Raw genomic sequence first — 26184 nt, 5'->3', positions numbered from 1 at the left:
CGATCGTAACGACCAATCCATTAGTATATGTGAGTGGTAAGCTTTGAGCAGTCTACCCTCACTATATCCTTTTAGATTGATCGTAACGACGCATCGTTCCTTATATGGGGCCTTTAACACAGCAATCCTTTCTTTAAGAACGAGCGCAAAGGTCTTGCGTAATTATGCTACTGCAGTGTAGGTATTTTCTTTAAATTTTGACGCATGAATCAAAAAACCTTATTTCCAAATGTTTTTATTTTAATTGTTCATTATCGACTAATAGTTCGATATAGTCTAAATACATCTGCAAAATTTCCGCTTGAACCAATAAATTTAGTTGGACAATTCATATGAGTGGAGGAATATACCTTTAGGTCCTAAAAAAAAGGCAAAATACGTGGCAAAATTTACTATAATCCTTATTTGTTCCACAAAAAACTTGACTATCTACAAAAAAAAACTTCTTTCAGGTATAATACTTCATTTATAATACACATTTACAGAAATAAATAATAGTCAGTTCCATTATCGCAGAAATAAATAATAGTTGTATATGTACAAACACTGGGGTAGACGGTAAAAGAAACGGCGCGCGCGCGCGGCAAAACAATAATTTTACTTTAATACGTTGGCACATAACACAACATTTTGGCACGTCTAATTGGCACTATAAATTGTTTCTATTTTATTTAAACTCTAACAGCGGAGGAGGTAAAACGGCTATAACAATGTTTGTCACTCTCATTCCATATCAACAAAACCAACGCTCGCGATGCAATCTGCTATACATTGTTCGTAGTTTAATTGAAATTATGAAGTTTACGTTTCACTATCCACATCACTCGCACAATCCTCGTCCATTTCCATATCGATATACTCGCCATATTGACTATCTTCGCCCGTCGTCTCCTGTTTCCACTTCGTGACGTGGTGCTGATTGTTTTGCGAATTTTGCGTGCCGCTCGTCTTGTTGCCGCTTTGATTCGATTTGGCCTCCTCCTCCTGTTGCATTCTTTTATGCTTCGTCCGTCGATTTTGAAACCAGACCTTCACCTGTAACAGAAACGAGCCCCGTCAGTGAAATGTGCGCGACAATTAGTATAATTAAATTGCGATTGTTTCATTTACGATTTTCGTAATTGAATAATTACTAGTGCGGCAAATTCGTTATTTAGCTTTAATTACATTATAGTTTGAGCCGGGTGTAATTAAAGCAGGGCGCCACTGCGTGTGTGGGTAGACGGCTTCAGTTCAGTATACACACACCACACACAACAATGGTAATAGCAACCCTATAAATAGTCGTGTTCGAACTAAATTACGCGTTTTACATCTGTGATTAAATTTATATTATGATGTCAAACACGTATAAATTTATTTACAATTATAAGTCTGTATCTTCATATATGGACGCTATTAGAATATGCATGGAAACATTTGACAGGTGAATGAATTTCAACATAAAACATCCGTAAATGAACGCTGCATATTTTTAAACAAAAATCATCGGAGTTAATACATAATTGCCAGACGAGCAAAAAAAATCGAACAGTGTATTATAGAACTTTATCCTTGCATTTTATGTCAAATCGAGCTTAAACTCCAGACAATGACTGTCTCCACGCCGGAAGCAGACTATTTTTCCCCGACTACAACGGAAGTAGCGATAAAAATGCGAAAAAATACGACTTTGCAAACTTATGTATGGTATGTATAGGCAGGGCGAAATGAAATGTTTCATGGATGATTAATCGGTTGTGTTGTATACAGTTTTGCTGCAAGCTGCATGTTAAGACGGATTGCATAGGAAATCTAACGTTTCAAATAATTCAAAATGGTTTCGCAAGGGGGAATATCAACCTACGTCGAGATGGTTAGTTTCGGGAATAACTTCCCTCGTACATTCCGAATGTTCTTTTTGGCATAGGTATGTCGACTTGAAAGGGTTGCGATGCAAAAACGAATCAAGATCGACGAAAGCATACAACTGCTCAAATATGGTTCCGAATGGTCTCCTTTCAGAGGCGGTCCCACTTTCTCCCGGAAAGTGGGGAGGTTTTTACACAAAAATGGACCCATGTATTATATGAAGAGACGATGTTCATTTTAATCAGTGGATTCAAATTTTGCAACACAACAAGCTATGTACGAAAGGCATAGCTACTCATTCGGCCGGTATTGCTACTTAACTAATAATAAAAACTATGTTGTTAGTTTACAATGTTTTTAAGGCATATGATAGTGTTTTTTTTTGCAATGAATGATGTTATTCTTTAAAAAAACATCCAATCACATGCCTTAATAACATTGTTAGCTGACAACATACTTAAATATGCTTTATAATACCGGCCGTTAGTCTTTAGTCATAGGTACTCACTTAAGCCAAAACGAATATGTCTTGGTTTCTACGGTTATTTAGACGACACATACAAATATTTTATAACTGTAGGATATCCCACAAAAGTAAAGTATGCAAAACCGTTTCAACATTGTTTTTACGCATGCTACGCCACTGGAAATATTTTCCCGGGACGTGCAGTAATTCAAATTGCACAAGGACGAAAGTTCGTAAGTGAATCCGCGTCATCTCTAGCCTGAAAAAGAAGGTAACGGAGTTTTAGTAGATGCAACAGAACGTAAATTGTTGTTGTTGAGTGTGTTTATTCCTCAAAACGTACGTAAATGTATCTTTTATGTCTTCCTTTGTAATTACTGTTATTAGCATAGGATGTATGGTAATTGTTTTGTATTGCTTGCTTGCCGATTTATTAGGGTATTAGCTTTTATAAATTTGAATTTGCAAGACCTTGTAAAACGTTGTGGAATTCGTAAAATAAGTTAACAGTTGAAGTAAGGACCGTATTTAAAAGTAGGTAACTTTTATTTATTTGTTAGGAATGTAACATAAGTAATGTTTTTTTTTGTACGCAGAAGTTGCATTGAGAACGGCGCCGGCGCTTCAATTGCGTTGGTACGAAGAGCGAGTTAGGAAAATTCCTTTAGCTTAATTAGTAGTATATGTTGACGTCAGGATTAGATTTATTATTTGTTAAGGGAAGGTTGAAGATTAGTATAAGGGAAAGTTGAAGATCAGTACAATGTAATGTAATTCGGTACATTTGTGTGAAGTTTGTTGGCGTTTACTGTTTCTTATGTTTATTTATATTGTTTGTATAAGCATATTTTACAGTCAATTAAATATTATTATTATGTGTTAATACAAGTGAGGGCATATTGCAGTTAGGTATCGATACTTAGTAGAAAAGGTGAAATTCTTCCATAGATGTGGGTGAACTTTTAGCGAAAATGAGAAAGTAGATTCATTGCGGTAGAACTGTAGCCAAAAGCTCAAAACGGTAGATCTGCAACTGACCGCGGTAAGCCCACCACACATTTGCGCAGGTCTGGTCACTTTCAGTAGTAAAAATATAATTGTGCAATGTCGCCACGTGTATAGCTAGCCTCAGGGTTGTTTTTTGAAAATAAAGATTGCTCCGAACGGGCCGCGACAAAGTTCGCACTTTAATCGCGGAGGGTGTACTTTATTTTGCCTTTGGAGATCCACGAATTTTAGTACCAGGTGAATTTTATTTTGTCAACTACTCAAAGTGCATTTTTTATGTTTGGAGATATTCGCACATAGACTTTAGCGACGCCAAATAATTTTTTTTGTGACCGAAAGAAATTTGTCGCACGTATACTCGTGAACTTTATGAGACGACCTATCGCACGGATTGGATCTAGTTAATCTGAAAACGCAAATGTAAAAAATGTTCATCATCGCGTAGATCAGAGCTGGCCAAAACGTCGATCGCGATCTACCGATCGATCGCGGCGATCTTCCGAATCGATCATCTCATCAGCTTACGCTTAGCTTAAAACGAGTGCGTCCAAGCGACCAAAACCCTACCATTTTGATAAAGAGTAGGAAGAAGACTTTTTTACCACCCACACGTTAGTAAATACCTATTGCATTGGGGTAAAAAGTGACCCCCCCTCTTTTTTGACGGAAACACACGTTTTGGGGCACCAGGAATCCGAATCAAACAAAATCTCGATAATGTTGGTCTGTCTGTGTCGGTCCGTCTGTACTCTCATTTCCGGCTAAACGGCTGAACCGATTGGGACCAAATTTGGTACACTTATTCTTTACAAAAGGGCAGAACCGCCAATACGTAGGTGTGAGGGTGGTATAGCAAATTTTTTACAATGTTTAAGGATACATTGGTGTGCTTCTTTTTCTCCTTCCTCTTGCAGATTTTGTTTGATTCGCATTTCTGGTGCTTCAAAGCGAGTATTTCCATCAAAACATTGGGGAAGGGGGCATTTTTAGCCCCAATGCACTATATCTCTTTACTAATGTGCGGGTGGTGAAAAGGTAGGTAATCTGAAGGGAAATTTTTTGAGTGTACATTAAAAATATGCAACTTTCCATCACAATCAGAAATAAGTGCCCACCATCAGAAATACGACGGACTAAAGTAAAATGAAAACTCAATTACACATCATCCTAACAACAAAAACCTTTTTACATAGTAGAAGTAGCTGGTAGATCGCGAAGGAGCTTACTTGTGCAGAGTAGATCAAACGATACAAAGGTTTGGGCACCTCTGGCGTAGATAAAGGAACTCGTATACCAGCCAATATTGATTGATCTATTCTATAGGGGAGACAAAATCTATGGAGGTCGACGCAACATCGGATTAAGATGGAAATGTAGAAGGTACTGTAAATTCTTTTTTATTACCTATACCTGAATCACAATCTCCGTTTTAAACACTCAAATGCGTGCAAAAAAAGGCCTTTAAAACACACGTGCTCTAAAGTTGCTAAGTAACGATACTTCAAGTATGACTTTAGAAACTGTCATCTAGGTGAAATAAAAAATCCTCTTAGGTCGCTTTTTGTAAATGCAGAACATTTCTTTGGTTTGTACCTATCCTTTGGTTGAAGCTTTCACAAACGCGCCTAATTTAGGGTATGCTTCCAAATCTGTTCCACTTTTTAAAAGCAGCATTGTTTGAAGTTTTGAATGAATGCACCAAAAGATAGAAGATTTAAATATCTTTGAGATTTCCTTCATATATACCAGCATTATCGATGCATTTAAGACTTTATTCGTAAGTAACTTCCTATTCATCCATGGAAACAACTTTTAATATTCTTTATAATAGGCTTTACTGGATTTGTATTTTACACTTACCAACGTTTGTTTAGATTTAACAACTAGCGATTTAATGGACGGTGTATTATCTTTTTCGACGGAAATCGTTTTATTCACAGAGACGATGATTTTTATAAGCAAACGTCAAGTGACATTTCCATAGCAATCGTGAAATTACGAACACCCAGCCCACTTAATTAGACATGTATTCGAGTATAACGTCAATATGATTTCATTCTATTTTCTATTTTTAAATTATACTGCAGGTATAATAAAAAAATACTATAAGATACACGTGTATGGTCTTTACAGCGCATGCAACGTTAAGCGAAATAAAATTAAATGCTCCTTTTTTAAAATAATTATTACATGTTTTGCCAGGTTCATATGAACTCAGCAGAACACTACCTCAAAAAACCAAGAAAATGAAAAATGAACTAACTATAATTAGGTGCTAATTAAGTGCCCTATCTCCGAATTAAATGCTCCTTTTTTTAAATTATTACATGTTCTGCCAGGTTCATAATTTAAAAAAAAGGAGCATTTAATTCGCGAATAGGACACTTAATTAGCACCTAATTATAGTTAGTTCACATTCATTTTCTTGATTTTTGCGGTAGTGTTCTGCTGAGTTCATATGAAGCTGAAAAAAGGAGCATTTAATTCGAGGATAGGGCAGCTCATTATGAAATATGTTTGATTGTGTTCTGCTGACCTTGCTCTGCTAGGTTAATGGACATCTAGCGCACCTGATTTAAAGTTATCAATTTATTTACTAAAAGCTGTTAATTGTAGGTTACTTGACTCTCATTTTTTAGGTAAGCAAAAAATCGAAAAAAACATAAATAGAAATGGATGCATAAAATATGAATTGAAAATCAATTTTTATCCCCGGTATATACACATTTAAACGACTAAGAGAATCGCGCGCAATGTAGAAATTTGCTTAAAGGCAAAAAAATGTAGAATGTCATAAATCTAGTGTAGTCCGTCCCACCAGTTGAAGGTTTATGTTCATTCAATCAGGGCCCGTAATACTCATGATAGTCATAATGAAATAAATACACAATAAGCTGCAATTAGTGAAAGTGTCCCTCCGGTCAGTTACCAAGCTGAAGGTTGATATAAAGTTGAGAATACCTAAATGGTAGGTATAGTACCTACACCGAAAGGTATCTCTATCTTTAATTTGTAAGACAATTTGGTTTATTGCATCAGTTTTCAGTTTTAGGGATTTGAAGGTTTCAATTAAACTATAATTCGGGGCCCGGTCGCTGCGAGAAACTGGGCCTGCGGCTTTTGTTTTGCGTTTTTATTATGATTTATGGGTTTATACTTTATTTGAAACGTTTCTGTGAATTTAACTTCAGCGCATTTTCCAGCCATTGATTAGTACTTCCCAATCGGCCATAGTGATTTGCACTATGTTTTTCTTTACTTGAGGCATCTATGGTTTCAAAGAAATAGTTCCATAAATAAGAAAGTTGACGTTGCACATTTAATGTATCTATACCTATGCTATATGCGATATGTTTTGTTTTTCTTTACTAGAAGCATCTATGGTTAAAATTTCAAAGAAAAAGCTTCATAAATAAGAAAGTTGGCACTGCGCAGAAGCATCTGTGATTAAAATTTCAAAAAGATATCTCGATAAATAGCAAGCATCCCGCGCATGGTCACACGAATCTGATGTTTACAATATGCGTAATGTTTGCTTTTACTAAAAGCACCTTTGGTTAAAATTTCAAAGAAATACTTCAATAAATAAGAAAATTAGCATTGCGCAGTCTGCGCATGCGCACATTTGATTTTTAGTATATGCGATATGTTTGCCTTTACTATACTCTGTTTTTAAACTAAGAGGAGTAAATTGAAAAGTCTGATTTACATCCGAAAAAGTTACTAAATTTAGTAACTTTTGGGCAATTGTTTTAAGTATCATACATACGTACACATGTGCATTATGGGTTGCCTACTACATAAGGCATACATTATAAAAAAATGCAGTGTTGATCATTTTTATGGCTTTTTAATACACTTTACCCTACACAATTTGGTTGACAAGAAATTTTAATTATTATGTAGACATAAATGCAATCATTTTATAAAATCAAAAGGTGCTAGCTACAATATATTGTAAAGTTACAGCATTTTCAGGAATTTTCACTAAGAAAGATGCAAACCATTCTTCAGACACTTCCGCATTCATTTCTTCGTGATAATGGATGTTTTTCTTTCTTCAAAAAGTAGTAGACCCTCGTTTACGAAACTGTTTTCAGAGCCAACATGTAAAATAATGAGACGTTTCCCTTTTCCAGAAGGATTTTTTAAACCGGTAGACAATCCTTCCTCAAACGCTTGTCGTCGAGTACGAACGTTATCATCAGCCCACACTGTTTTGTATGGCCTTCATTTAACCATGTTTCATCTAAGTAATATATGACTCGTCCTTGGTTCCTATATTGTTTAATAGATTTTAAATGCTTTCGTCTCCATCTTATTATGTCGTCACGTTCAAGTAGATGAAGGACACATTCTTCACGACTATTGATTTTGTCCAACGTGGGAAGTTCATTGAGGTAGAAAAAGTTGTGAATAATTTGACGAACTGATGATTTTATGCTTTCGTCAAATTGCGATACCAAAGGTGGGCGACCCCCCGAACGTTTTAGAAGGTGTTACAGCTCCCGTTTTCTTATACTCCTTTATTGTTCGGTAAACCGTGGATTTTGCAATTCCTATATAAAAAAGTGTGTGTGATAAATTAACATTTAATGTGTATTTCGTTTCTTACCTGCGCCTTCATCAATTTTTGCAACAATGGTAACCATCTTTGTGCCAGGGTCGTCATTTAACATCTGTTTATATAAGTCGAGTATGAACTGCTTTTCTGAGATCGATAAATGCGCCAAATTAAGACGCGTACGCTTTTTTACAGGTGAAATGTTCGCTTTACTAAGTACTTGGCATGGAATCCATATTTCGAAGTATTTGCACCAACAAAATCAAGTACAGGTACCCGGTTTAGTTCTAATAAGAACTGACTGTTTAATTGAAATTTGAACAAGAGTTAAAACACACGAAAAGGGCAAAATTAAATAAACTACGAATAACACAATTGTAAATGACACAGCGAATAAAGATGTCAACTGAATTGTCAAGATCCTCAAATTGCGTCTGTGTAAAAACGGCGCCGTATAAGCCAATCACAATGCAGATTTTTCGCGGGAGCTATTTAAATCACTCCTCTTAGTTTAAAAACGGACTATAGAAGTATATGGGGTTAAAATTTATTAATAAATAAGAAAGTTGATATTTCCGTTTAAGTTTCGTTTTAATAGTAGTGGAACGGAACCGATCATTGCCGCACGTTTGCTCAATCGGCCTCATGCGTGTGTCATTTCAAATGACTCATTTGTGGGCAACCCGAGCACGAACCGAGCATGCTCATACGTGCTCGGCTTGACTCATTCGTGTGCGTGCTCAAGTGTATACCCACCTTAATGTCTAACATCTCTTAATAATTTACTCTTTTGACTTCCCTCCACGAGAGAGTTAGGAAAAGTGATAAAAGTTCTGGAAAAGGTTGGCCGGTATATACATACGCACACAGCACTATTACAATTTGTCTAGCAATTTGTTCAGTTGAAAATTTGAAACTGACGAAATTGTTGTACTTTTAATAAATTTCCTTTCAGCATTTTTTTTTCAATTGTTGAAAGTAGGTATACCTACTTACCTGTTGCATTTATATGGAGTTTGCTTTCATAATGTTTTTGGAATCGCCTCTGAATTGATGTATCTATGATTTTTCCGTTGAAATAGGTAGGTATATACTAAGTGCTGGGTTCTTTTTTAATATTGCAAATTATATACTTATACTCCATAAATCTTTTGATATGGTTCTGCACTAAGTGAAAGAAATTTAAATAAAATGTATTCTCATACTATATTTATAGGTAGCCGGTTTAATAATTGACTTCTATGCAATTTGCATAAGTAAGTACACAACTATAACTTCAATATAATTAGCTATAATTGCATATTATATTGTAATCCTCTTGTATTTTTACAACAAAAACCACTTCGTTTTTTGTCTTGCAGGAAGATAAATGAAACGCCATGTTAATTTGAAAATTAGACACAAATTAAGATAATTAACTATAATAACACGCTATTAGCTAGTAGAGGGATTTAAACAAAGGCTCAACGTATATTTTACGTTAAAAATGTGTATAAATTTCTTGCCTAACTTGCGAAAACAAAAGATAATAGCACATTAAAAAAATTATAAATTATAATTAGTTTGGAACTAGAATACCTATGATTTCCCAAATTGAGTTTAAGACATGGAAAGATGCTAACGCCAGTTTAGCGATCATTGTACCTTCGTGGTTGGGTACTGTGTTAATATACTTAATCAGATAAGCGCACGATTGTAATAAAATCGATTCAAGTTTGATACGAGCCTGAAGTCTCCGCGGGTCATCCCACTCGTTGTGATTAATCACGGCATTAATAATTTAAATGGGAATCTATTTATCAGCGCGATTAAAATGAAATTGTTCATTTAATTCATTCAAAACTGTCAAGTAACAATAGATTAAGCGATTTCAGATTAGAAATAAGCATTTAGGTTTTGAGTTGAATGCGTTTTATGTTGTTGTTAGTTCGCTAAACCTGCCTTTGTTCGCTCGATTATCCGGCGTGCACGCAAAGTCAAATAAACTATCAATTTCACACTTGAAAAGAGGACAAACACTTCGAAAACTGTATTCGATCGCTGGCTGTTGCAGGAACAATTATAGATAGATATAACGCAAGGGGGAAGCTCGAGTCGTGATTGGCTTGCGAAATATTATTACAGGAATAGCACGATAGGCGCCATCTTGTTTGTACGGCCGCGGCCGGTTACACGTTTTTTATATTTAAATGTTCTCACTACAAACAGCTGTTCGATTTTATGCCACATCGTTTCGTTTGCGTGCTTTTATGTACCATATATTATACCTCTTTAGAGCTCTATCTATTGACAGGAAGAGTGATTTTATGTACCTATAAGTGTAGTCGGAAAAAATTATGGGCAAAATACCTTATCATTAAGCGTACGGCTTAAGATACACATGCAATATAAGGCTGTCAGTCGAGGGTGAAATATAAGACAATCACATGCTTAAATTCTCACCAATTTTTCAATCGTCTGAACTGTGTGGATTTTGCCAAATTTTATTGCATATGGTGATGATTGATTGGAAGAAGATATCTGTCATGGTAGAACAAAGAGCCTTCGGTCAGATTCAGATGATGAATTAGTGTTGAAAGTATTTGTTAACTGTTGCCCTAATTGATCTCGCGCATTTTATACAGTCCATTGTATAAAAAAATTAATGTAGGTAAGTAGTGTGGGGGTAAATTAACACAACCCTTAGCGAGAGATGTATAATGTGACACATATATTTTAATCATTGTTCTTCATTATGTACATCTCCACCTAGCAGAAGAGTACAGAAAACGAGTGTAAAATCTATGTGTCTGTGGTACAAAAGGATGGGCCCAATATCGAACTTGAGAGACTCCAACTTTTAAGACCTGGAAGCCGAAAGTGCGGAAATCTAGAAGAAGCCTGAAATTAAGTTTCAAAAGTACCTACGAGTACATTCAGCAAAGTGAATTTGAGAAATCAATATGCACGTCGCACAAGGAGAAGTATAGGTAGGAATATGCGTGAATAGTTTCTTATACCTAACAACGCAAAAAAACGGACAATACACTTATCATCGCGGCTTTATTTACAATTCTTTTAACTGTGTTGGGTGCTAACTTTTATTTTAAAAATTCTTCCCGCAGCCTCCGTAACATATCTACAAAAATCATTCGCATCTCATTAGAGAGAGCAAGCAAACTCGCACGCACCTTTGCGCAATAATAACTTTTTTGTTGGTTCGCTCCCGTTTCGGAACCTATGTGTATGCAAAGAAAAAGAACACAGCAGCGATGTTGCAAAAAGTTAAGCTGCAATATCTAATGTAATTCTATACGCAGCATCAAAAGTAATAGTAGCTCCCAAACTTCTGACTACATAAATCTATACCTAAAATATTCTGAGAGTTGAAAGCGTGTGATATAGTATATTACATAACGAATCTTGAAAGTGGCACATTTCACACTAGTGTGACACACGAGATAAAGATTCGCTTTCAAAAAGGTTATGTACCGGACCGGATAGTTACCTATGCAATACTTATCTATACCGCCAAACGAAGCAAGTTGCTGTGAAAGTCATTTCGAAAATTATTCGACCGATCAATATTAAGAGTGCGGAAAGCAGAACGCACGTGTGAATTTTGAAATTTGTAATGGCGAATCCTTATGAGTTCTGGGAAAGTAAAAAATAGGTAACGCGTTTGTTCAACATTTGGATGCATTTGTTGACAAGACAATGAAATGCTTCATTTTCACCCAGGCGTGTATACCTATACTTTGACGAATCCTATCATTTTCGAAGGGAGTCGTACCTACTCATTGGCGCTAGCCCTATCGGCGGCTGGATAATCCGAACGCCACGCGACTAGAGCGAATTCTGTACGAAGTTACGCAACGACGTTTCAGCGGACATTTTTTGCACCTTACCGAACAATATTTCATCCGTAGGTATTTCAAATCTTTCTCGCAAAAAGCGTTTGAGCCCTTTTTAACTCCAGTCACAGGGGGATCTCTTTAGATAGGTATAATACGTCGGAAAGCCTCTGGCGATTGTGAATTTTTTTTTCTTTCTGAAGTGACTACATATTATCGCTCGGTATGCACTAGGTATACGTTTTGGAAAATCATCTCCTGCATAACGCCACAGAATATAGAGTTCCCTTCTATTTTCTGTGGTGGTCACGCGTAACGCTCGGCAGCCGAAGGTAAGCTCGGCCCGCTCGCCTGACTCCTAATATTGTTTAAAGCGTGTTTGTCCATTTGAAAGGAAATATGGCATTAAAATGGTCGATGTGTCTTTAAAGTTTATTTAAATATTTAAATAAAATGAATTTATGATTATTAATTGTACCCATTTGTTTGTCGCTTTATAACTTATAATAAGCCTATAGATTATGAAGCCGCGGGTTCGAACCCCCCCGAACGCGCGGGTTTGATCTATAATAAAACACTGCCTATGAGTAAATTAAGAAATGCTGTGATTGGTTACCTTAAGAATAACGCTTTTTACACTTTTGATGAGTTCCTACTAACTGATTGGTGTTCTAATATTCTGTGATATTTTGTCTATTTTACTTAAGTGTTTTACAGTATTTTGACCTTTTTTTATATTACTTATATGTATAAATTGCTCTGTTAGTAGATGCACTAGTTTATAGTAAGTTGACGACACTGATATAGTTTATATACTATGATAGCTGGAACATTTAAAGATTAAAGATAAAGATTAATAGATCGCAGCAAAAAAAGGGAGCAAAGAATTGTGAAAGAGAAAGAAGTAGTCACTCCTGTCGGGACTTATCTAGTGCCACTTTCTGTTATTTTTTTTTAATTACAGTCAGTGCAGTAAGTCCTACTAAATCTTTTTCGACCTGACGACTTCCACGCGGGTTTTCGTGCCTCGACGTCGAGGATTACTTTCACTTCATGAAGAAGCCTTTAACCGCTATAACCGCGCAAGAGCGAGCTGAATGCGAAAAAAACTTCTTGTAGACAAAACTACTAAGATAGTGGTAGTGTAAGTTTAAGTGCTTGTTTAAAAAGCCATATAATTCTTTTTAGTGTAGGTGATTGCTTTTGTTTATCTGCTGTTGATTTAAATATAGGTGCGTGTTATCATAAATTTGAATTGGCAGGTCCTTTGTCTGAATTAGGCACTAATTCAAAATGAGTTAGCAGTTAAGCAGGATACGTACTTGTTTATTTGTTATAGATAGTACATACATAATGCTTTCGCGTGTACGTAGAAGTTTCATTGCGAATGTCACCTTGGTTACGTTTTAAAACTTACGAATTATGTTGCACTCGTTTTGGGGAATTTCCATTTAGCTTAGCAAATTAGCATGTCTTCACTACAGGGTGGATTTTATTATTTGTTAAGGGAAAGTACAGAGTGTTAATACATGTTAAGGCATGTTGTTGGGCTTCGATACGTGGGTAGGGTGGAACTTATTCACAAGTGTATGTTACATTTTATGTAAGATTTAGGATATTAGATGTATTTCATTTAAGATTAATGTACAGGATGTTGATATAATTTGATGTATATGATGTATATTTATTGAATTTGTTCTTGTAATTGATGATACTTTTTGCTAAAATGTAGCACGATTGGTTTTATAGCCAAAAGGGGCAAACTCTCCAGCGTTCTGGTGTGCCTGCTACTGATGCGATTGAGAGAAACGGACAGGGTATGTGAATGAGAATCATTCCCCTTGAGCTGTAGAAGCGACTCAGTAGGTTTCCAGAATGGTTATTCTCAAACCTGACCCATCTGTTCGAAAATGTTGAAGCCGCAAGGAGCTTCAAATGTTTTTATTACCCTCCTCTGAAATGTTTATGACTACTAATAAATATACAGGACAAAGGTATTTTGCTACAATCTTATTTTGCATAAATGCCAAGTGTGACTACCTTTTTATGAATATTTGAATATTCCGATAATACTGTTATGTAATGAGTCTTGAAAGTCTACTCTGTATGCAAATACCCTAGCCAAATCCGGATGCTTGGACTCAAACCACGAAAATAAACCCTATACGGTTACACAACAGTCGTAATAAATACATTCATTTCCGTGAAAGAGGCTGGTACAATATTTTAAATATCGCTGTAAACTCGCGATTACGTGAAAAATAAAATTCCCCGAAGTTGAAAACTGTTATAATGTAAAATTTTTAAGTGCAAATTAGAAAAGAAGTGAGAAATCCTGGAAAGTTTTCAATAGCTCTTTTTTTCTTCTTTGTAATCAATGAAGTCCCTAGAGCTATTTTTGTGCAATTAATAATAATAATAATAATAATAATACCCCTGTGGGTTCGGGGATAGAATAGGCCCACTCTCGCCCTAGAGATCGTAAAAGGCGATCAATGGGCACTAAAGGTGGCAAATCCAACCACCTTTAGTACTTACCTACCCACTTTACTTTCCAACTCCCACGCCCATGTTCCCGACTCTCCTACATATACACAACACGCAGGTGGATATTTGCTTACGCGAATATCTTGAAGAGTGACGCCTTCACGTGTTCCTAGTCACCCCATATTCTCATGAAAATGGAGTTTAAACAAAGCCTCGGAAAAATGCCGCTACCTGAGGAGCGTCAGGGCACGTCTGGAGCTATCGCTGGGCGTTGCAGCATGCGAGCCGATAGTGACGAGTTGGTGATCAGGCGGCCGCTCGTCGGGATACCCGAAACCTTTACAGCCGAAAGAAGACCACGAAGACGACAACGACCACTTGAAGAGGACCACCAAGAAGAAACCTTTGTGCCTGCTTCTCAACCGCTTGTGGATGGGACCAGCGCAAAGGAAACCTCCAAAAGACGTATGAAATGGGACGAAGGGATGAATCGCTTCATTTTCGGTACGTATCTGGAGATCACGAAGATGGAAACGGACAGGACAGCATACAGAGGTAAACTATATCACGCGTTCATTACACAATACCCACATTTAGCACACTTAACAGAACAACGCATTGCAGACCAACGTAGAGTTATCATTAAAAATACACTCCTTACATTAGACACACAGGAACAAATCAGGCACGAAATTGAAGCACTACTCAACACAAACAACACACTCGCCGTACAAGATAATACATCCGTTCTAAACAACTCTGAAATACAGACATTTGCGACACTGCAGCCATCGATAGATACAAATAATCACACGAACCAAACACTCACATCCCTTCAAAAAGAATTCGACAATGCATTGTTAGAATTCTCAAACACTGACCCAACGCAAAGACCACGAATACCTAAACACAGTCACACTACAAAATTACGCACACTGTCACAAACATTAAATGACCACATTTTACCAAATTACATTAACGATAACACAAGCTTACATCAACTACACTTTGTTGTGTATTGCGGTGCGGTTGCAGTTTCTAGATGCAACGGTGCAAGAATAGCAATAAACAAACAACAGCACACAACAAAAAAACGCTCACCCCCGGCCTGGGAAAAACGCCTGATAACTCGCATCGATGACATCAGACGTGACTTAGGTCGGATTACACAATACATACAAGGAACTCGTTCTTCAAAACTAACACGACAAGTACAACACATAACTACAAAACTAAACAATCACACCACACGAGAACAAAATACAAACTATAACGAACATAGAGATACACTGACACAAAAACTATCAATATACACAAACCGTCTAAAACGCTATAGGGAAACTGCAGATAGAAAGCGCCATAACACACAATTTAAACATAACGAAAAACTATTTTACAGATCACTAACACAAAACAGCACTAATGAAAAACTAATTCCACCATCTCTACACTCACTCCAGCAATACTGGTCTGACTTATGGACCAAAGACATTAAACACAATCCACAAGCCCCGTGGATTACCACAGAAACCACACGTACTGAATACATTACCCCTATGAATAACACAAACATCACTACAACAGACATCATTCAAACTATTAATCACTTACATAACTGGAAAAGTCCAGGCATTGATAACATTCACAACTTTTGGTGGAAATATTTTACCTACACTCACTCTTACCTTGCACAACAATTTACTGAACTTCTTAATTCACCAGATCGCACTCCTGCATTCTTTACACAAGGTATCACTTACATGCTCCCAAAAGACAACAATACACAAGACCCATCTAAATATAGACCAATTACATGCCTTCCTACAATATACAAAATCCTTACATCATGCATTACAAACAAAATATACCAACACTGTACTGATAACAACATTCTATACGAAGAACAAAAAGGGTGTACCAAGTATTCCAGAGGCTGTAAAGAGCAACTCATTATAGACTCTGTTATACTTGAACAATCCAGACATAACAAACGAAACATACACACTGCATACATTGATTACAAAAAAGCATTCGATTCAGTACCACACTCTTGGTTACAACAAGTACTCTCAATATACAAAGTCAGCAACAATATTACACAATTCCTCAATTACATAATGTCATGTTGGAACACTACGTTAACACTTACACTAAACGACACAAAACTTATTACCGACCCAATACAAATTAAAAGAGGAATTTTTCAAGGCGATTCTTTAAGTCCGCTCTGGTTTTGTCTTGCTCTTAATCCACTTTCATATTTGTTAAACACTACTAACTTTGGGTACAATATTAAACACAACCACGAAATACATCACAACATTACACACCTGTTTTACATGGACGATCTTAAATTATACTCTTCCACATGCATAAAACTTAATCACCTTCTACACATTACCGAAACATTCTCACGTGACATACAAATGGACTTTGGAATCGATAAATGTAAAACACAACACATCACAGCTGGAAAAAGACAACTTTTAGATTATGAGCTAGAACAGGGTAATTTAATAAATTCCATGGACGAGAATGAAACTTATAAGTATCTTGGTTTTCAGCAAAATACACCTATTAAACATACGAGTATAAAACAAACACTTATCACACAATACCTACAAAGAGTACGCAGTATACTTAAAACAAAATTACACGGTAGAAATACAATCAAAGCTATTAACACTTATGCCACACCAGTGCTTACATACTCTTTTGGGATTATACGTTGGACAAATACAGATTTAGAACAAATACAGAGAAACACACGTACACTATTAACAAAACACCATATACATCACCCTCACTCCTCTACTATACGACTTTACCTTCCTCATTCGGAAGGAGGTAGAGGACTTACAGATATAAAAATATTGCACCAAACACAAATACACAATTTGCGACAATACTTTTATAACAAAACAGATACTTCAGTCCTACACAAAACAGTAACATATGCAGACAAATCTTACACACCACTTAACCTACACGAAACTAATATACTCCCACCTCCATCCAAACTTACATACATCACAAATAACATACAGACATGGAACCAAAAGCCGTTACATGGACGATTTCCGCAAGAGGTTAGCCAGGATTGTGTTGATTCTATAGCAACGCACACTTGGTTGTCTGAATGTGATATCTTCCCGGAGACTGAGGGTTTCATGTTAGCAATACAAGACCAGGTCATTAATACACGCAACTATAAAAAACACATACATAAAGACAAAACAGTGACAAACGATTCTTGTCGACTCTGTTCACAAACATCAGAAACAATCCAACATATAATATCGGCATGCACACGACTTGCACAAACTGAATACAAACATCGACACGATCAGGTAGCTAAAATCATACATCAAAAATTAGCACTTAAACACACATTCAATACAAATAGTCATAACAGATAAGACACCATACTACAAATACACGCCACAGATCATACTTGAAAACAACACACACAAATTATATTGGGACAGGACACTACTCACAGACAAAACTATCCACAATAATAGACCAGATATTACACTTATAGATAAAACGCAAAAATCCATTTGTATTATAGCCATTGCCATACCCAACACTAACAACTTAACTAAAACACATGCAGAAAAACACCGCAAATACACCGATATAGCTATCGAGCTTAAGACGCAATGGAGAATGAAATCTACTGTTATAGTTCCCATTATTCTTAGTGCTACCGGAGTTATACCAAAGACAATACACCACAATTTACAACTATTAGGTTTGGACAAAAACACGTACAAACATTTACAAAAAGCAGTCATTATCAACACATGCCATATTGTTCGTAAATTTCTAAACATAACACAAGATACTACATACAGAAATGATCCACAACGTATACATGTAAACAACAGCACTCCCTCACAACACGGTACACAACATACACAACATATCTCCACCTCTAACCCAAACAAACACACAAATACAACTTACCGAACAAACAAGTACAACAAATGATACAACATATACTACATTCAGAGATTCCCCTCTGAAGCAAACCACATTATCACAACCCATTAGTATTCAACCCAAACGCAAAAGCCTAAACAGCACTTTAGACTCACAACATGACACACAACATACTGTAATATCGCTCCACCCTTAACTCAACCAACCACACAAACACAACTTCCTGAACAAACAAACGCAATAAATACAAGTAACGCAACATGCACTACAAAGACGCCCTCACCCAATAAAGTTACACGGCCTAGCACAGCTAAAAAACACAATACTCTTTCCTCTCAGAAACACACCTCGTTATCACAACCCACTCGTACTCAACCCAAACGCAGCAACCTTAACAGCACTAGAGGCTCACAAAATACCGTAATGTCTCCACCAATAATCCAAGCAACAACACAAATACAACCTCTAGAACAAAGAAACACCAATAATACAAGTAACGCAACTTGCACTACAAAGACAGGTCCACCCAATAAAGTTACACGTCCTAGCACAGTTAAAAAACACAAAACTCCTTCTTCACATAAACACACCACGTTATCACAACCACTCGTATTCAACCGAAACGCGAAAACCTTAACAGAACTACACGCTCACAACATACTGTAATATCTCCACCAAAAACCCAAGCAACAACACAAATACAACCTCAAGAACAAAGAAACACAATAAATACAAGTAACGCAACATGCACTACAAAGACAGGTCCACCCAATAAAGTTACACGTCCTAGCACAGTTAAAAAACGCAATACTCCTTCTTCTCAGAAACAACCCACTCGTATACAACCCAAACGCAAAAACCTTGACAGCACTACTAGCTCACAAAATACTGCAATATCTCCACCAAAAACCCAAGCAACCACACAAATACAACCTCAAGAACAAAAAAACACCACAAATACAAGTAACACAACTTGCACTACAAAGACAGGTCCACCCAATAAAGTTACACGTCCTAGCACAATTAAAAAACACATAACTCCTTCTTCACAGAAACACACCACATTATCACAACCAACTCGGATTCAACCGAAACGTGAAAACCTTAACAGAACTACATGCTCACAACATACTGTAATACCCCCACCAAAAACCCAAGCAACCACACAAATACAACCTCAAGAACAAAGAAACACCACAAATACAAGTAACACAACTTGCACTATAAAAACAGGTCCACCCAATAAAGTTACACGCCCTAGCACACTTAAAAAACACATAACTCCTTCTTCACAGAAACACACCACATTGTCACAACCCACTCGTATACAACCGAAGCGCAAAAACCTTAACAGCACCACAGGCTCACAAAATACTGCAATATCTCCACCAAAAACCCAAACAACCTCACAAATACGACCTCAGGAACAAAGAAACACCATAAATACAATTAAAAAACACAAAACTCCTTCTTCACATAAACACACCACGTTATCACAACCCACTCGTATTCAACCCAAACGCAAAGCCAAAGAAACACTTACACAATAAACTCTATTTAATAAAATTACAGGAATTATTATAATGATATTTTTGTTTTGTTTTCTTCTTTCCTGATAGCGTTGACTATTGTGGCCATTAATAGCTATGTTGGTAAGTATGAATTACATACTATCCGTAGATTTCCAATGTGAGTGTGTGAATATTTTTTTTTTTTTTCTTTATTTATTTATTTATTTATTTATTATTTTTTTTTTTCTTTAGAACCCTACATAACTTCACCAGACACAGACACAGACACTAATCGTTACTTGATTTTAATCCGTGCGATTAGTTAACCAGGCTAGACCTGAGTTCTCACAAGATACACCGACCATAATAATAATAATTTATTACCCAACAGCTAATGCCAATTACAGAGTAATGTTACATAAGATATATTTTCAAGGTAAGAAAGGGCAACCCTGATTTGCATATGGATTTGATTGTTTTTGTTATTGACATTTTTAAGTCGACCTGCGTAGCTCAGATGCGCTTACGTTAGAGGCTCTAACTTTGGCTACAAGGGTCCTGGGTTCGAATCCCAGGTAAGGCATGGCTGTTTGTGATTATATAGTGGGTTGAGTGGGAAGAGTAGCAAATTGCTAACACTCCGCCTACAATAAAATAAAGGCAATACAAAAAATTTTACTCCCCCATTTCTGGCGTTTTATTTATGTTGACCGATCCTTAGAGAGACATACGCACACACCCTCAAGCAACTTTCTTAGCGGAATGTATCTAGGTTTGCATAAGCTACATCTTAAAACAAATGAAACAAATATAGCAAACGAGCTCCTGGCATCATGCACAGTGTCGGACTGGACCCCCAAAGGCCCACCGGGAAATGGTAACAAAAGGCCCACTTCCTACAAATATATAATCTAAATTAAAAAATTTAACATAGAGGTCATAAAAAATAAGACAGTTGAGGTCTTATCTTGAGATAGAATTTCTTTTTCAAATGAAATCTATTATTTCGAAAACTTGGTCCAAGTTATTATTAAGGCAATTTTTTCTTTCCTTTAGAATTATTTCAAATTCGCAATAATGTTTCGATTTCCTTTTCCATATTTTCATGGTATTTGTGATAATAGTGTCTGAAACTCAACCATAACCGCGTACCATTATCACAGGAAAATTATGTAATATCAGCAACTATTTTCTAAACATTCACATCGCCGCACCCCCTCTCGATCTTCCCATTCCTCATTCTGTACTCCTTCCCTAATGTTCGCCGCTTGTTATCCCAATTCCCATCGCTCCATTATGAAAGAAGGATGCTGCTAAATGTGCCATGTAAGAATGCACTTTCTTGAAATCGATACGTTCCGCATTATCTTCTGTTTGTGCGCCACCCCAGACGAATCGGAGGGGCTCACCGGGAAATTTCCCGGTATCCCGCGTGGCCAGTCCGCCACTGATTATTATATATGAATATCTGCGTATTATACTATTATATGGCTAAAGCTATGCTCATTTTGAATTTCATTGAGAAACTAACGGAGATATCTTCCATATTTTTTTACCTACATTCACGAAGTCCGAATTTTATAAAGAATGCTGCACCTGATGCAAAATTTCATCGTAATCGGTCCGGTTTTCGAGATATCGTGCTAATGGACGAACGGAAATCATAAACTCGCTAGGAGCTCGTTAATAAAGGGTGCACCAAGGTGGGAAAGTTGTTTTCCGGAACTCGACAAGTGACGAGGCGAGCCGTTAGGCCCCGGTGAACGCACACTTTTCCGCCTTTGTAGACAAAACAGTTGGATATAGAGAATGCAGCAACTTTTCAAACGATATATGACAAGCAGATACCTTTCATTCAAAAAATTAAGGGTTATAACCCACTTGACAAGCAATGTTAAAAAAACGTTTGGTACGTTAAACGAATGTTGCATTTTGAAACAACTCAATTAAACAAAACATCAACGTTATACCAACGATACTTGAATGGCTTTTCTTTCTACGACGTTTTTGTAATGTTAAAAATTGTAACCTTTTGGACTTGCGTCGCTGGAACGGGACATTATTACGTTAAAATAACATTCAGAAGGCTAACGTTATACCAATATTACTTTGACAACGTTTTTATGCAAAACCTTGTTGCGATGTCACTATAATGTTAAGGAATGTGATGTTATTTGCGTACGTTGACGGAACCATACGTAACTACGTTAGTTCAACTTTTAAAAGCTTAACATTACAACAACAACATTTTGGTACTGTTAAGTTGCACAGTTACAGTAACGTTCTTGTAATGTTAAAAATGTGCCTTTGGGCATTGCGCAACGAAAAAAATAGCTGGTCGGTGACTCATCACTCGGTTTATCTTCATTTGCAGTTTAACATGTTTGTTGAATGTTGGTTTTCTGTGAATTGAGTGATGTGATTCAAAATAAGTGGAGGATAGTTTGAATTAAGTGCTTAAAAATTGTGGAGTTTTTTGGGTTAGACATTGGCGATTGTGGTTTTTTTCATCAAGGATGAACGACAATGACTTCAACAAATAAGCGGAATAAGCTATCCATTTACGGCGATTTTTACGTGTTGAATTTCTCTGTATTTTCCACCTTGTACTCATCTTTTTATTTTAAATCAAACAGTTCTACCAGGGTTCCTCCTAGGCGTTAGCAGTATGTAAAAGTACGTAAAAGACGTAAATTATTTTATGGATGTATAACTTTACTTTTTTAGAATCTTCCACAATGTCTTTTTCACCAAAACATGACGCATTCGTATTAAAGGAACATTATCGAAGTGCAAGTCTACAGGATGGAACATGGACGTATTCCATTCAGTCCTGTCGCCAGCAATTCTATCAAGAATTTCCTGATATCCAACGTTTTCCTACAAGGTACCTATTTTCCATTTACAAATACTCCATGATGCCGAACAACAGTTTTACGATGATCGATTAATTAGCAGAGGATTGTGTGGTCACCACGTTCTCCAGATCTAAGCCCGTTATATTTTTTTTCTGATTTTGAAATACAATATTTTTCGAAATCGTCTGCACATCACTGAGGAACTTCAAAATGCAATCGAAGAGGAACTAATGAACATTACACCAGTAATGTTAGAATGAGTTTTCGATGATATGAAAATATGTGTGTAACTGTGCATTCTTTATAATGGTGGGACATTTTTAACAATTTTGTGAAGTGATTGATGTGAATGAAATAATTTTTTATACATTAAATTTCTGGTAAAAAATTATTTGAATTATTTTGAATTTGAATTTTTTTACATTGTGCACTTAGTATCAAAGTGCAAAAATGTTTATTAAAGTACACAATCTGTGACATTACTAAATTACGTTTATGCCATCCTTGTACATTGACGGCCGGTATTATAAAGCCAGACTTAACTTTGTTGTCAGCTAACAGTGTTGTTAAGACATTCCTTAACAACACTGTTAGCTTACAACATAGTAAATATGACTTTAATAATACCAACCGTCAATGTATAAGGATGATATAAACGTAATTTAGTATTCTTTAATAAACATTTTTGTACCACGTTTATACAACATAAGAGAGTTACATCGCATTGGCGTTTGTTTCAAACGTTCAATTAACGTTAAATGCTGATGTTATAAAGTGTTATATGATGTAACGTTTGCTAAACGTAGGTATTTAGACGTTACAGAGAAACGTTCTTGAAGGCGGACAATAGCAGTCGCGGTGACGTTAATAGTAAGTTAATGGTACTTATACGCTAACGTTACAAGTCACCATTAAACGTTTATTAAACGCTAATGTTGCACAATTTTGTCATGTGGGAATTGTCACTGGAACAGGGTTGAATGTAGGAATCGCATTTTCACGTTGTAAAATAGCATCGGTTTTAAATATGACGTGTTTCAGGATTTTCTATATATAGGTATATATATATATATACAGTACCTAACCGAAATAATTACAATAATGCCTTTTCACACTGTATGTTGCTCATGTTTAATTCCGGGATTACACAAAGTAATTACCAAAATATAGGCTACCTAAAATTGTACCTACTGCATAATTAAATTTTATTCTGTATATATAGGTATGCTGCAGAAACGAAAAAATCAATGACACTCATTCGTGATTTAAATTGCCGATTTACTTATTCTTAAACGTAGGATGGTATCGATACCTATATCAAATTTTTGTTGCGAAAATGTCACGTTGGTACCTTTCTTAAACTAGAATGGCTACTTGAAATGAAATTTTGTATGCTGAATTTAAAATCTCACTCATTTTGCATCTCACATCTTATTACACATTTAGTAAACTCTTCTGTACTATAAATAAAAATAAATGGTTCTTTTAATTTCATAATCACACGATGAGTTCCCCTTTGTCACGCAGTCCACCAATAACGCTCAAATAATTTGTGAATGTGGCATAAGGGGAAGGGCCCCTTCAGTTGATGAATGAATAGAATCATTGTTTGTGAGGACATTACAGAAATACATACAATACCCGGTACGATTGGTTAACAGCAAAATGAATAATGACTAACCAACCCCTAAGTTATTGGACCAAATCTCGATTTAAAATAGGGCCGGTTTGATTTAACACTAACGACATCATCCGTAGATGTGACCATTAATGACGCCAAACCGTTCCTCGTAGCACAAGAAGTTTGAATTATACGTACAATGACACAATTCTAAGATTTTATGTAAATTAGGAACTTCATTAGCTAGGTATATTTTTACTTTTCTCTTTATATGAAATACGGATCTATAAATTTGTTTCGCTGAAAACGCATCAGACCGAGACAGAGATGATTTGTTGTAAAGATCAAAATTTTAGATGCACATAGTGTCATGTAATCTTGATGGGCGTTTGAGCAAAGGATGGGCGGGTGGCCAAATAGTCCACAATCTGGAAAGTAAATAGTCCCCGGACCGATTGATTGCGGCAAAACGGATGCTGTATTATTATTGATTTGAATTTTGAAATGATCCCGTGAAACCTAGAGGGGTCCCAATTTTTAGCGCATTTTTTAAAAATTAAAAAAAATGTGCTGTTGTTTGCGTTTTGTCTGTCCGTCCGTCCGTCCGGACCCTCTTCTGCCGTTTTGAACTACTTCTAGGGAAATGGTCCTGGAATTTTTTGCAGTAGGTAGACTATACCTTAAAGGTGTGCCAGACGGCCATCAATTCACTGTCTCCAGGAACCCCCCCCCCCATGCATTATTTCCTGAAATGCTCTTTTTGAAAGTAAAACGTGCATAACTTTTACATACGACAATCAATTGATCTCAGATTTTGCATACGCATGCCTTGAGTGGTGCCAAGTAAAACTTTTGAGGGGGGGGGGGGCGGTCTACCCTTCATGGTATTCTAATGAAAGGTCTCATCGAAATAAATTCGTTTGTACAAAGTATATAGCTTTCCCTTCGTTCTTTCTGTTGGTATTCTTTGCCTCAATTTAATGATATTTCCACACATTTTGCAGAAAATTGAACATTGCGTGCGTGTGCAGGTAGAAATCTGTGGGAAAGTTTGATGTTTTCCCCTTGTTTGGAAATAGGCCATTTTCAATCGAATGTAAAAAAATGTAATAGAATTGGTATCGGTCATTTTAAGTTTAGGCGTATAGGTAAATCAATCACAAAACGTAGCAAATCCGTCCAATCCATTCAGCCGCAATAATTATTGAACGCTTGCTTAAGCTTTATTTAAATAATCTTTTACATAATCAAGTATACGGGGGATTTCAAAATTGATTCTATCAACCTGCACCAACGAAATTAAACAAAATTTTCATTACAAATTGCAAAGGCGTTAAGATTGAAAGGCGATATATACTTATTAATTAGAATTAAGCAATCTAATCTTCTTCAAATAAAGAGACAAAACAAATATACTGGCGCCTGTATAAATTATTTGATTCCGATGAAAATGGATCAAAAATTTGAAATATAACTCAGACCTAACGCGTACGATTGTTTACGTTTCATTAAAATATACGATTAAAATTGCAACCCACACGTTTTCAATTAAAAGTACAAATATTCTGAGCGATCAGACGACGACGAATTAAACTCCTAAAATAATAAACGAATACATCTCTACGTCCCCTTATTAAATCTTTTATACGTCGATGAAAATAAACATACGGGGGACGGCTAACCCCTTTAGAAATTGGTAATAGCCAATTATTTTGCGTTTAACTCTGTTGCATCTCATGTTTTGTAACGATGTTCCTTCAAGATTTATGCTAAATTATGACGCAGTTGAAAACCGGTCCTAATTAAGAAAATGGTTTCGGGGGGAATGGGGGAATAATGCAAAATGTTTACCTGTGTTTCCGTCAACGATAACGATTGTGCTAGCTGTTTACGTTCTGCTCCGACGACGTAATGATTTTTTTCGAACGCGTGCTCTAACTTTAGTAATTGGGAAGGACTAAACGCCGTTCTTATCCTCTTTGGTTTCCTAAACGGCTGAAGTAAAAACCCAGGTATATCGGGACCTGAAAACAACAA

At 36.3% G+C, this 26184-nt stretch overlaps 1 protein-coding gene across 1 annotated transcript; it reads right to left on the bottom strand.

Annotated features, from left to right (window-relative positions):
* Positions 1–376: 376 nt before the first annotated feature.
* On the bottom strand, positions 377–26184 carry LOC116175874 (homeotic protein empty spiracles-like; the record flags this gene model as incomplete). Its single annotated transcript, XM_031494223.1, has 2 exons — positions 377–1035; positions 25999–26184. Coding segments are annotated over 2 exons (420 nt in total), but the record flags the coding sequence as incomplete, so codon positions are not given.

The sequence above is a fragment of the Photinus pyralis genome, unplaced genomic scaffold, assembly GCF_008802855.1.
Source record: "Photinus pyralis isolate 1611_PpyrPB1 unplaced genomic scaffold, Ppyr1.3 Ppyr1.4_LG7, whole genome shotgun sequence".
Taxonomy (NCBI): Eukaryota; Metazoa; Arthropoda; class Insecta; order Coleoptera; family Lampyridae; genus Photinus; species Photinus pyralis.
The sequence above is the reverse complement of the archived record's forward strand: the minus strand, read 5'-3'. Positions and strand labels throughout refer to the sequence as shown.